We start from the raw sequence: 13817 nt of genomic DNA, 5'->3' as shown, positions 1-13817 counted from the left end.
CTCTGCACCCCAGCTATGGTTCAATGCTATCAGCTTCCCTTTCAACTGCCCAGCATATCCTCACTCTCACTATCTGCAGTTGGGAAATGTTAAATCACTCTTTACTGTTTTTCCCCTATTCATTCATGAAACATCACTAGCAATGTCAGTATTTATTCTCCATTTCCAACTGCCTTTCAAACTAGAAATCAGTTATAAACTTCTCATGGACATTTATTGTCAGGAAGAATGATTCTGCAGCAGCAGATTGGTGTGAGACCTTAATCTGGATGTTTTGTAAGGTCTACACTCTTAAATGTTTCTTAAACGACTCTGTGGTGATTGGAATTCAGCCCCTAAATTTCTGAAAGCTGCCAAATTTTACAAGAATGTGTCATAGACTCTCTCAGCTAAAAAAGGTAAAAGCTCTTCAAAAAGGAAGACAATGTATGCAGGCTACTTCTACTCCCTACATTTTTCTTAAAAGTTGACACAGACAGAACCATGTCCCTTATGTTTCCACACAGATAGCATAAAATTCAAACTGCTATTTGGGGAGTAGCGTGGAGGACACTGAAGGGGCCCCTGAGGGATGACTTCTCTTTCTGTGGCAGACAGCAAGGACAACCCTTTGTAGTTACCCCAGCTGGATTTCTCTCCTTCCTTGGAGATGGTCACAATTATCCTATCTTTTAAGTTCCTACACATGTCCTCCTCTTCTAGGAAGTGAGAGATGAAATTTTGAATTTATAATAAGTTTCTCTTAACATCCAGATTAATATTTTTCATTTCCCTACTGACATTTTGTCTGGCTAGGATGGATTGTTGTGGGATAGAGTCAAAGGACACTCATGTTGAGGACAAAGTCATGACTGAAGAGTCATCCACTAAGTGTTACATCTGGCAGTCCCTCTTTGCCCTTGTTTAACTGTCCTCCATTCCTTGCTCTCAGTGGTTGTTCCTTGGGTGTGTTTGCTAAAAGTGGCATGGCACTATTGAAGAACCTGTACATCATGCTTATCAACAAGTTGCTGAGACTCCTCCAGTTTCTCCAACCACCTTCTGTTCTGTAGATCATATCCTTCAACGTGGTAATTGGGCATGCTTGTTGTCAATAAGGGACTCACTTTTTACTTAAAGCCCAGCAGCTTTGTTTGGAAGGCGGCGGCTCAAAACCAACTTTTCTACAGTAGTTAGGGATAACAATATGATGAGTCTTACCAGAAGCACTCTCGTCCGAAAAAAAGAATAACAAAAAATGTGCTTGTGTGCAAGGACTGCAATTTAGTATCTCTTAAGTGAAAAGCTGAACACCTGAGCAACATACACCAAGGCCCTGCAACCTTCCTAAGGAAAGGTGCAATACATAAAACCTTTCAGCAGATCACGATAATAATAATTGGAGAAAGTTAACATGATAGAAAAATGAATAACTATACCAGTAGCACCTATTTCTTAGTAGCTACTGTCTCCCTGCACCTCCAAAGTGGTGGTTTGTGGCGTACATGCATGCTTGTAAGGGTGTTCGGTTCTAGATGTTATGTGCTTTCCATACTTATTCCAAATTTTAAACCTCCACAGTTACATGTCAAACACCAAGGAACCATTTACTGACATTTTTGCCAGCTGCTTCTGAGCTGCATGAGTAAGTAGGAGAGGAGAAGGGTGACCTCCTGCCTGACTTTCAGAAGAGTAATATTGAAGCCTTTTAGGTGTCCTCACTTGAGGTTGTCACTTCCTACATCCATTACTGCCTGCTGAAAGCAGGACAATGATCACAATCACAGTGACAGTTCTGGAGATGATTGTAATTTGTCCCTGGCTTCTTCCAGGCCAAAGATGGGAAACATGGAACACTCAATTTACCTGGCATCATGTGTAAGGGAGATCATTCAATGGGAAGTGACTTCATTTAATTCTCTCTGCTTCTGACTGGCAGGAAGCTAGAGCGATGTTCTTTGCTAAGTGTGCAGGTTTCTCTATGGCCCAATCTACATTGCTTTTGAGCATTGCATTCCACTGCTGATCACATAGAACCAAAATTCATTAAACTCCTTCAATATGTAAAAACAAAGTACAGCTGGTAAAACAGAAAATGCCATAAGTACTTTAGCATCTGCAGAGAGAGAAATACAAATATTAATATAGATTAATGACCTTTCATCTGACAAAATGTCACCAACCTGAAATGTTACAATTTTCTCTCTCCACAGCACTTCCCTTAATATCCAACTGGTGTACAACCACTGGTAGTGAATCACTGATCCAATGGAGAGTATGCTGAAATTATCATGAAGCCTTTACTCTGTAACAGTCTGCTGTACCACATGTATTTGTGCTATAATGGCAACCAAATGATCCAATACATAAAAAAAAATCAGCAGCAATCTTCCACAGCCTAGACCAAAGTCTTCATCTGAAGCACCTGCAGCATAGTCTGTGTGAAGTTTTTCCCTCCAACAAATTAGATGGCAAGATTACACATGAACTCTGCTGCAGGGACCTGAGAAGCAACTTCTTCAGGCAGAACTTGGTAGTATATGGAATGAACTGTCAGAGGAAGTGCTTGAGGTACAATAACAACATTTTGAAGACATTTAAGTACATTGATTAAGAAGGGTTTAGAGGGACATGAGCCAAATGTTGGCAAAAGGGACAAGCTTGGTGGGCACCATTATCAGCATGGACGAATTGTGCCAAAGGGCCTCTTTCCATGCTGTATTATTACTTTATTATTCAGACCACTTGCATCCTGTGTTTCGTCAAATTAAGATTCTGTCACTCTGCTATCCTCAGAACGTTGAATCAGAGTCAGAATCAGGTTTATTATCACTGGCATGAGATGTGAAATTTGTTAACTTAGTAGCAGCAGTTCAATGCAGTGCATAATAAAGAAGAAAAAAAATAGTAAATCTCATTCAGTATACTTTATACAGTATATGTATATTGAATAGATTTAAAAAGTGTGCAAAAAACAGAAATACTATATATTTAAAAAGTCAGGTGGTGTTTAAGGGTTCAATGACCATTTAGAAATCGGATGGCAGAGAGGAAGAAGCTGTTCCTGAATCTCTGAGTGTGTACCTTCAGTCTTCTGTACCTCCTTCCTGATGGTAACAGTGAGAACGGTGTGAGCAGTGCTAGTATCCAAATTGGGGCTAGTGTAAAAGTCTTTACCCTCTTGTTGTTAAGCCACCTACCAGGGTAGTTAAAATGAAAAATCGACAAAGTTAAGACTGTGGTACAAGCTTATACTAGTTACAGATTGAAAATCAGAATATACCCAAGCTGGAGAAACACGGAATACTAGAATGAGGACAGAGCATACGGATGCTATCAATTTCAATGGCCATAGCAATGAGAAACTCAATAATCTTCCATGGAAGATCAGTACATGCTGATTCATCCATTTACCTTCTGTTGTCTTCACAGTTCTCAACCATTGTGTCCTGCACAATGAAGGATGTATGGCAGTGTCATGCAATCAATTTGATTGATGTGATCGTCATGACAATGTGGCCGGCAACATATGCAAGCTGAGATAGGTGTATTTTGCAGCACTCCTGATTATGTGTACAGAGCAATATATGAAGGTGGACCTAACTAGTAGACATTGTTGGGAGCAGAATGATAACGGTGAGTTGTATTAAGCAAATGAGAAGATATGATACACAGTTAAAGACATATTCAACACCTGATCCATAATCTCAGAACTTGACTTGTACAACTCCCTTTAAGAAATCAACCTTTTATTTTGTAAATATCTGGAAAACCTTCAGGTCTAATATTAAACACTCTTTTTAACTGACCACCTTGTCTATCAAACATGAAAAACTATTGGAAACTGTCCCTCTTGTACAGTGTCATACTTCAATGCATTCCAGGTCAGATTGGCAATGCACATTTCCCTTTTTCAACTTATATGCTCAACCAATGAGGTGGCAGGATGCTACAACCATGAAAATGAATGGAACCATGAATGAATGGAAGCATAACTGTTGTTATGCTTCCTTCATCCACACCATGGCCAACAGTTACCTGTGCATCATGATCCCAGCATGATTTCCAAGGCTATGAGTTTAGTTCTCATGGAACCCATTATTCTTGAATAATAAGACCATAAGATATAGGAGCAGCAGTAGGCCATTCAGCCCATAGAGTCTGCTCCGCCATTCAATCATGGGCCTGATCCAATTCTTCCAGTCACCCCCACTCCCCTGCTTTCATCCCATACCTTTTGATGCCTTGGCTAATCTAGAACCTATCTATCTTAGCCTTAAATACATTGAATGACTTGGCCTCCACAGCTGCTCGTGGCAACAAATTCCATAGATTTACTACCTTCTGACTAAAGTAATTTCCCCGCATTTGAGTTCTAAAAGGACGTCCTTCAATCTTGAAGTCATGCCCTCTTGTCCTAGAATCCCCTACCATGGTAAATAACTTCGCCATATCTAATCTGTTCAAGCCTTTTATCATTCGGAATGTTTCTTTGAGATACCCCCTCATTCTCCTGAACTCCAGGGAATACAGCCCAAGAGCTGCCTGGTGTTCCTCATAGAGTAACCTTTTCATTCCTGGAATCATTCTCATGAATCTTCTCTGAACCCTCTCCAATGTCAGTATATTCCTTTTAAAATAAGAAGTCCAAAACTGCACACAATACTCCAAGTGTGGTCTCATGGGTGCCTTATAGAGCCTCAACATCACATCCCTGCTCTTATATTCTGTACATCTAGAATTGAATGCCAACATTGCATTCGCCTTCTGAACAACCAACTCAACCTGCAGGTTAAACTTTAGGGTATCTTGCACAAGGACTCCCAAGTCCCTTTGCATCTCTGCATTTTGAATTCTCTCATCTAAATAATAGTCTGCTCGTTTACTTCTTCCACCAAAGTGCATGACTGTACACTTTTCAACATCATATTTCATTTGCCACTTCTTTGCCCATTCCCCTAAACTATCTAAGTCTCTTGGCAGGTTCTCTGTTTCCTCAACACTACCCGCTTCTCCACCTAGCTTTGTATTACCGGCAAATTTGGTCATTTACCGAATAACCTGAATCATCTAATATTGGATTGATCATAAGAAGCTAAACAATAGGATTGAACTCTCCTCTTAAATTCAGAAAAACAGACTTCCATTAGCTTTATTTGAGCTCAGGATGATACCACCTGTACTTAAAGCTGTATGCAGACTTGTATGTCAACTACAATGAAACTTTTATAAAAGCTAAAACAACAATCTGTTGGAGAAATTAGCAGGTAAACCAGCATCTGTGGGAAGAAAGGAATTGTCTAAGTTGCAGGTGGAAACTGCATCAGGATTATAAAGCTCTAAGTGTGTGATGTTAACAAGCTGCTACTTTAATGCAGGTCAAATTAAACAGCTTTTATTTGAGACCAACATAGATTTTTTAAAAAAACTACCAATATGGTAAAAGGTAAAGTTTTCTTACGTTTTGCATTTGATATTCTCCAGGTCTTTCTCTGCAGTCTCCATTAAGTCTTCTTGGCATCGTTGAATTACGTAAGCACGGTGATGCATCACAGCTCTGGGTTTGCGGGTCTATTTTTTCTTGGTCTCGCTTTTTTGAACTGACAGTTTCATTTGTTTTTAATGTACCAGAATGGTCATCAGAAATATCCAATTTATTGCATTCACTTTTAGTCCCAAATTTGCTACATTCTACAGAGTCTGAATGCCAGGCACATGAACATTCTATACTAACTGGATTATTTTTTGCATTGTTGACACTATTTTCAGAACAAGTGCCTGAGTTAAAAGAACAGTCTGATTTGTCTCTATTAAATGCACTGGTATCAAGTTCTGAAGGACTGTGATGTATAGAAGAATGTAGTTTTAATTCAGAATTATCTGCAGAGTTCACAATGTTCTTATGGAAGGAACCAGAACACAATGACTCAACTTTGGATTTTTTCTCATTTACACTGTTGCCAGATGCTGGGCACTTCCAGTTCACTTTACCTATATAATTGATCTTTGACAGTTCGGATTTACCATGCTTATTTACAGTCCTTTCAGCAGAGTGCTTTGTTTCAGATTTACCAATGGTATCGGTAAAAGAATCAGCTGGGAATAGTTTTCTTCGTGTCTGTGGCTTTGGAGAAGCTGTTTTATCGTGTCCAAATTTATCCTTTCTGCATAATGTGACTGGAGTATCTTGAGATGGGGTCCTGGCCTTTTTTCTGTTTTCTAAGAAACTACTTTCAGTGCGGGTGATAGAACTACAAAGTGTTTCTTTCCCTGTACTTCTTGGGCTTTCTTCTTCAAAAGAGCTCTGCAGTAGTTTAGCACTTGAACTTGACTCTTGTACTGTATTAAAATGGCTTCCAGAAATAGATGGAGGATTTTGATCACAAAAACTCAGCCGTTGAGCAATTCTTGCAATCACTTCTTCTCTTTCCTGAAGCAAGCTTCCTATCAAAGGGTTCATCTCACCCAAGGACATTTGAGTAGATGGACTGCTGGTTTGATTGGAATCTGTCACAGAAAATGACTTTAAGGTTTTGACTGTATGGGTTTCATAGGGATGTACCTTAGTTATTTCAGCAGTATTTGCCCATTTACAAGGCTGAGATTTAGTCTGTGAACTTCTGATATCACATATTTTTTCAGTATCACATAATGTTCCCGCTTTGCTTGTTTCTGAGATCTCAGGAGAAGGGCATTTTCTTACATTTACTGAACTTGTTGGCAACAATTCATGGTTTTGAATGGCAGTGCGTGTTTGCTTATTGTACTTATGTTGTACTTGTGGCATGTTGCAGTAGTCTTGCTCTTTTACATTGGTACGTTGATAAGTTTCCTTTTCTTGATTGGGGATATTTTTCCCATAGAAACTGAAGTTGGTGTGAATACTGCATGTCAGCAATGGGTAACTCGGTTGCCTAGGGAGTGATAACACACTCACTTGCAAAGCCAGGCTGTGTGAAATATTAGGAACTGGAAACACGTGTTCAACTGGTGGCTGGGTAAAATTTAGCAACATATCTTCATCGGTTGCACTGATCCTAAATATTAAAAAAAGTCATGAACAAAAGCATTGGAAAATTTTGTTATACAAAGGATCATTAATGCATGCCATATCTGTACTGAGCTATTTCATTTTCGCTCAGAATGAAGATACTAAAAGTCATTCTGATGTCCCTAATATCGTGCTTCTTGCATCTTTTTGGAAGAGTACTTGCAGTCAAGTTAACCTCAAATCAGTAGTTATTTTCCATGCCTAGAGCTTAAAGGCTGAATGGTCAAGCTGCACTGCAGCATGAAACTATAGACTAGATGTTCCCATGTGCTGCATTGTCAGGGGTGGCATCTTTCAAATGAAATATTAAACCATGGTCCTGTAAATTATCTAAAGTGGCTTTTGGAGAACAAGGGACCTCTACCAAAGAGACCTAGCCAAAATTTATCTCTCGATCAATTTGCTAAAACAGTTTATCTTGCCATTTTCATTTTGCTCCTACTTTAAGCGTGACTATACATCAAAAGTACTCAGTTGAATTTAAAGTGCTCCAGGACTTGCCAAGGTTGTCAGGGGTGGTAGTAAATGGTAAATTTGAGTAGCATACTGTCACGCTGGTGTCAGTGGAACTCTAATTTATTTTAGTATCATCTGTATCAAAGGTATAAAAGGGGCATGAAGGAACACAGAAACATGAAAAGGACATTCAGCCCCTTAAATCCACTGTTCAATTAGATTGTGATTTATCTGTTCTTTAAAATCCATCTACTCGCTTTGATTCTAGGACATAAAAGTCTAGCTGATCAAAAACCTCTACAATTAGAATAATGACTAAAGTTTATTTTTGTCTATTTGTATTCCTGAATCTCACTAGCTATGGATGGAGAAAAGTTTCTGGCACTAAGCCATAATCTTAAAATTGGAGCCAGATTCTAGATTCTTCAACCAAAAGGAGTAGCTTCATTCTTGTTTACCCTATTAAACATTTCAATCATCTTAAGCATTTATAACAAATCATTCTTTAATCTTCGGTATTCAAGGGAATTAAACCTAACCGATACAACCCTGGTATCATAACTCAACACTGGTAAATATATCCTACATATCCTTAAAGGCAAATAATTATTTCTTGAAGTGCATCTCTAGGACTCCAAATGGAGGTTGTACAGCTCTAACATATCTTTAGCCCTCTTATACTTCAGATCTAATGATAAAATCCTACACCCATCAACCTTTTTGCTATTAATTTTGATTTAGCTATAAGCTTTTTAGTGATTCCTGTACTTAAAAGTCCTTTATGCACACCTGTAATTCATAATTTCATTTCTACTTAGGAAAAGCTCTAATCTATCTTTCTTATATCAGAAGTGAAAAACCTAGCACATTCCCACAATGAACTGTAACTCTCTCTATATAATACTCACCGGTACAGAATATTACGTGGAACTGCACCTTGTGATGCACTCAGCCAAGCACTCAGCTGAGAAAAAAAGACATACGAACGAACAGCCTGCAGAAGACTTTTCTCTTCAATTAAACGATCTCCAGTTCTTAAAATTAAAAGATAGGAAACATTAATATAATTAGTTCAAAGCATTGTTAAAATGAGACATCTATCAAACATGCACACAATTGAATATCAAAATCTAATACTCGCATTGGATACAGTGAAGGGAATGACAGTTCTTTCTTGTCTTTCTCAAACAAAAATGATAACCTTAATAAAGCAATTCTTCAAAAATAAATCAGTAACTACTTTTTAAATTAAAAATAGATGTTGTGCTATGGAGACACTAAAGAATGGACTGCAAATGGACTTTGTTTCTTTATAATAAACCATCCTCTTGACAATTATTAAAAAGGAACTCCTTCTCTATTTCTCAACATACCCATTGATCTAAAATGAGGAATTTTCCTCATTACAATTGGATGAATAATAATGAAGCTCATGTCCCCTCCTTTTCAGTAACTCCAGTTGCAAGCAAATTGATTCTTATATAGTGCTGTATCTGCACAAGGGAATTATAACTTAGATTTCAAAAGGACCAACACAAACATGTACTTTGTGGTTCCCAAACGAAGGTAAGATACAATCTCCCTACAGTGAAACCATAATACACAACAAACCACTTTCAAAAAATTGTGCTTGTTTGCTGACAACAATTGAGAAAGAGAATTGCTTTCTCTTGGACAGCACTGAAATTCTTGAGTTGTTGAGGTTACACTCAAATCACGCAAGGGGAGAGTATGGCATCATATTCCTGACTTGTGCCTTGTGCTGCTGTTAAAGCTCTTTCACCAAAGGAAAGTGAGGTTCTGACCCTGTCCTTGTACCCACAAGATTCATGTGGCTGGTCCATTTGGGTTTCTCATCAATGGATGGCCACCAGGATGATAATGACGGGGGACTTGGCAATAGTAATGCGCTAAACATCAAGGGCAAGTGGGTAGATTCTCCCTTGTTAGGAGTAGTCACTCCTTAGCAGCTTCATGGCACAAATATTACTTTCAATTTTCCATCCCAGGGCTAACTGCTGTTTAGATCTTACCAAGTGCTAGCATGGTCTGCTTCATTTGCTGAGGAATTGTCACAAAATCTGTACACTACAATCAGAAAATATCCTAATCTCTGACCTTATGGAAAACAATCATTAATGAAGAATGAAGAACTGAGGAAGTAATAATTAATTTCTCTTGCATCATAGGAGTATCACTAATAAAACACTTATCCAATAATGATGGTAAGACTGCAGAACCTCAAACCTGCTTTGTGCTCACCATCATCACCCCATCACTACTTATCAACAAACCCCAAATCCTCTGCACCTCCCTCTGCAAATGGACTCTCGACTTCCTCACTGGAAGAGCATAGTCAGTGCTACACTCATGACTGTGTGGCTAGGCAGAGTTCAAACTCCATCTATTAATTTGCCGATGTTGTTGGCAAGATCTCAGATGGCAATGAGGAGGCTTACAAGAATAAGATAGTCTGGCTGGTTGAGTTATGTCACAACAACAACCTTGCACTCAACTTTAACAATGAGCTGATTGGGGATTTCAGGATGGGAGGTCAGGAGAATACACACCAATCCTCATTGAGGGGTCAGCAGTGGAAAGGGTAAACGATTTCAAGATCCTTGGCATCAACATCTCAGAGAATCTATTCTGGGCCCAAAATATTCATCAATCACAAAGAAGGCGTGCAAGCAGCTCGATGCCATTAGGAGTTTGAGGAGATATGGTATTCTCTTAAAGACAAGCAAATTTCTACAGATATACTGTGAAGGATTGTAGACTCAGCCAGCTCCATCACGAGCACAAACTTTCTCACTATTGAGGACATTTTCAAAAGAGGATGTCTCAAGAAGGCACATCCATTATTAAAGGCTTTCACCACTCAGGACGTGCCCTGTTCTCATTGTTACCAAGAAAGAGCCAGCGCTGGAGTCTGAATAGCTAAACTCACTGCTTTAGTAACAGTTTCTACCCCTCTGCCATCAAATTTCGAAACATGACCTCATATACATTATGTCGCTATTCATCTTTTGCACCATTATTTTTATTGTACTTTTTTATGTCTTTCACTGTACCTCTGCCACAAAAAAACACATTTTGTGACATATTTGTTAGTGATAATAAACCTGATTCTGATTCTACTAGTACACTCTGGATCCCACAGCAAGATAATGCAAATGTTCAAATAATAGGCATAAGTCATCTCTAGTGTTCTACAATTATACAGTTATAGCCTCTCTCTTTCAGCAACATCATCAAAAAACAATGTGATTTTCACACAAATGCTGACAAAAACCCAGTTTGCCTCACTACATGCAATCAAGACCAACAACTTTCATTTGATCTGCTGCTAAGAGCCTTGAACTATTCCTTCATGAATAGAGAATTTGATTACTCTAACATAAGCCTATTTCTTCTCTTAGTGTTCTCAAGATCTTCCAAAACTCACCCATCTCTGCCCATTTCTCTTAACATCCCTGGGCTTGAGAATTAATAAATGGCTTCTAATTAAACAATACTTTGTCCGAGAAATACTTTGGTTGATCTCATCCAGGGCATTCCCCAGACCATTCTCAGATTAAAATTGTTCCACTACTATTGGCTGTATGTTCAATTACTAAGTATCTATATACCAAATAAACTCCCTAAACCCCCTTACCTCTGCTTCTATATTTAAGCCACATCTGTTAAAACCTACATCTTTGACACAGGTTTTGGGCACCAGCACTAACAGATCCTCATGGAGCTCAGTAAAATTTGTTTGCTAACGCTCCTTGAAGCATCCTTTGAGATTAAAGACAGCAGATTTATACATGGGTCTTTCCTTGTGGTGACTGAAACTCATTTATGTTTATTCAGAGTTATTTAACATGATTTCATCTTTTTTTGTTGTTTTTAATTACAGTGCTGATCCTAATCCATTACTCAAATTAACTGACATTTTACTGAGAAAAATATTTTCCCCAGTCCATAAACTAATGTATAAACCCTAGGAATCTAAACAGGAAGATAAAGCATTTTAATGCAAATACACCTGAAACTGTAGTTTGAACTATTCCGGTCATGTAAGCATCTGTACATTGGGATGTACAGCAAATAATTTATCTACTCAGGAAACTGCTACATATTTTCTGTAACAGCATTTAGAAAAGTAGACTACAAAAGACAACTACCACGGAAATGCTTTCTTAAAGGTGCATATAATATCAAATTTAGTCGCAGTGTTTTAATAACTTGCACAGTTTATTTTATATATGGATTATGAAACAATCACATTGAAGATTGTACCAAGCAATCTACTTCTACCTATAACAGATTCTAAGTCCTTTACTTATTGTAAACAAAATGATTAAAGTCGACAGCTATAGTGTGCTGTATCTAAACAAATTCTAACAAATACATGGCCTGTAAACTGATTCTTAGACTCAGACAATGGTATCTGTATTTATGCTCTTTGTTTCAATTGTAGGCATACTCATTAATTTTACGAGACAAAAGGAGGAAAAAATATTAGATATCTGTTAATTTTATTGACTTTTTTTTAGTATTGCATTATGCTGAAGAACAAAGACTTACTGTTTGGGAACTGGCTGTAAAGACCACCTTTCCAGCAGCAAAGCATCCTGTTTGATAGCAGGGTCGTTTATATCACTCCCCTCTGTGGATGGACCGTCAGCATCACTATAGCAACAGTCAGGAAGCAACATCACTTCAACCATGATGGAAATATTATTCCTCCACAGAACCAAAACCTGAGATCTGGTCTTTCTGGCCTGGTAACACTGTCAGAATACATGCACAAAAAGAAAAGAAATTATCAAAAGAATATTTGAAAAACAACTTTTTCCAGAACTAAAGCCACAAATCTTATAATTCTGCATCATTATATATGATTTTCTTCAGTTAAAAAGAAAACAGTATCCAGTAAAAATTTTATTTCCAGACGTACCTGCGGCACTTTTTCAGTGCATTCGTGTTTTGTACTTAAAGACTGTCCAAGCTGTGCTGGAGGGCAATGAAACCCTTCTATACGACCTTTTGCCGAGCATTCTGGTGTACGACCCTCTGTGATCAACAATGTCAGAGAAAGCAAAAACTCCTCTGCATCATATTCAAAGTACTCATCTATTGTATCTGTAAAGAACAAAGAGAATCTACTTAATGCACAAGATATCTATGTAATCCTTTTATTAGTCATCAGTATTTTATTACATACAGATGCCTATACATGAACAAACTCAAAATACTAAATAATGCTCACTGCTGTAAATGGAAGTTCAGCAAGTTCTTGAAACTCTGTAAACAAAGAACACTAACTATATATATAACAAAATTTAATAAGTAGGTGCAGTGCAAAAAGAAAGGGAAAAAATACTGAGGTAGTGTTCATGGGTTCATTGTCCATTCAGAAATCTGATGGCTGAGGGTAAGAAGCTGTTCCAGATAAGTTGAGTGTGTGTCTTCAGGGCTCCTGTACCTCCTCCTTGATGGTAGCAATAAGAAGAGGGCATGTCCGAGATTATTTGTGTCCATGCCAGCTATTTGTGACAATTAAAACAACCTGAGATATTTTCCTGGAGCTCTTAAAAATAAAAAAAAAATACAAGTCTTCCTAATGTATTTCTTTACCATATTCCACTTCAGGTAACATTTAGACTTTACTATTGGTAGAAAACGAAAGATGTAAATACAATCAATCATAAGAACACTTGTTTCTTCTTTAAATGCAATAATGCCTACATCCCATCACACACAGGGAAGGATTCATGATGAATATACAGTGGGTTCTTTGTTACCAGCTGATACCAAACCTAGCCAATAATTAGCAGCAGGAATTAAAATTCAGCACTTCATGGCGATTACAACTGCAGCTGTCAGTATACATGTTGCAGAGCTTTTTTTTTTACTGTAAATTCTACCGTGCCAACAAACTACAGCACCATATTTTGCAGCCATAATGATTTATTGAGCAAGGTAGATATTTCACAATTTTTGTAATCATTAGAATAAACAAAATATGAACAATTGTGCTTCTGTGGAAGGCATCATCCAAAGAAGCAGTTCAATTTGTAAGGAGGAGAATTAGAAATATACTTCAAGAATTATTCAAAGAGTTTTTCAAAAATCCATTAGAACAACTAAAGTAAGTTGCCACAGTATACAAATTTTCTATACTGTACTGCTTTTTTGGATAGTCCAAGCCTGTTACCAATAACATCTTATGAAGTACAGGCCATAAACTGTCACAGTACAATGGTATTCAATCATGGCAAGATGTTAATGTTATCGCTAACAGTGTGTGAAGATTGTTAAAATCTTTCAAATACATTTT

The 13817-nt window shown here is 37.8% G+C and overlaps 1 protein-coding gene across 2 annotated transcripts in view; it reads right to left on the bottom strand.

Moving 5' to 3' along the window:
• atosa (atos homolog A) overlaps positions 1-13817 on the bottom strand; it is an 85187-nt gene that overhangs the window by 15612 nt on the left and 55758 nt on the right. For both annotated transcript variants that reach the window (XM_073033128.1, XM_073033129.1), the window contains exons 2-5: positions 12435-12619; positions 12062-12267; positions 8395-8520; positions 5441-7016 (exon numbers count right to left, since the gene is read on the bottom strand). In XM_073033128.1, coding sequence (XP_072889229.1) covers positions 5441-7016; positions 8395-8520; positions 12062-12267; positions 12435-12619 — 2093 coding nt within the window. The remainder of the gene's footprint in view (positions 1-5440; positions 7017-8394; positions 8521-12061; positions 12268-12434; positions 12620-13817) is intronic.

Source organism: Hemitrygon akajei, chromosome 30, assembly GCF_048418815.1.
Source record: "Hemitrygon akajei chromosome 30, sHemAka1.3, whole genome shotgun sequence".
Taxonomy (NCBI): domain Eukaryota; kingdom Metazoa; phylum Chordata; class Chondrichthyes; order Myliobatiformes; family Dasyatidae; genus Hemitrygon; species Hemitrygon akajei.
The sequence above is the reverse complement of the archived record's forward strand: the minus strand, read 5'-3'. Positions and strand labels throughout refer to the sequence as shown.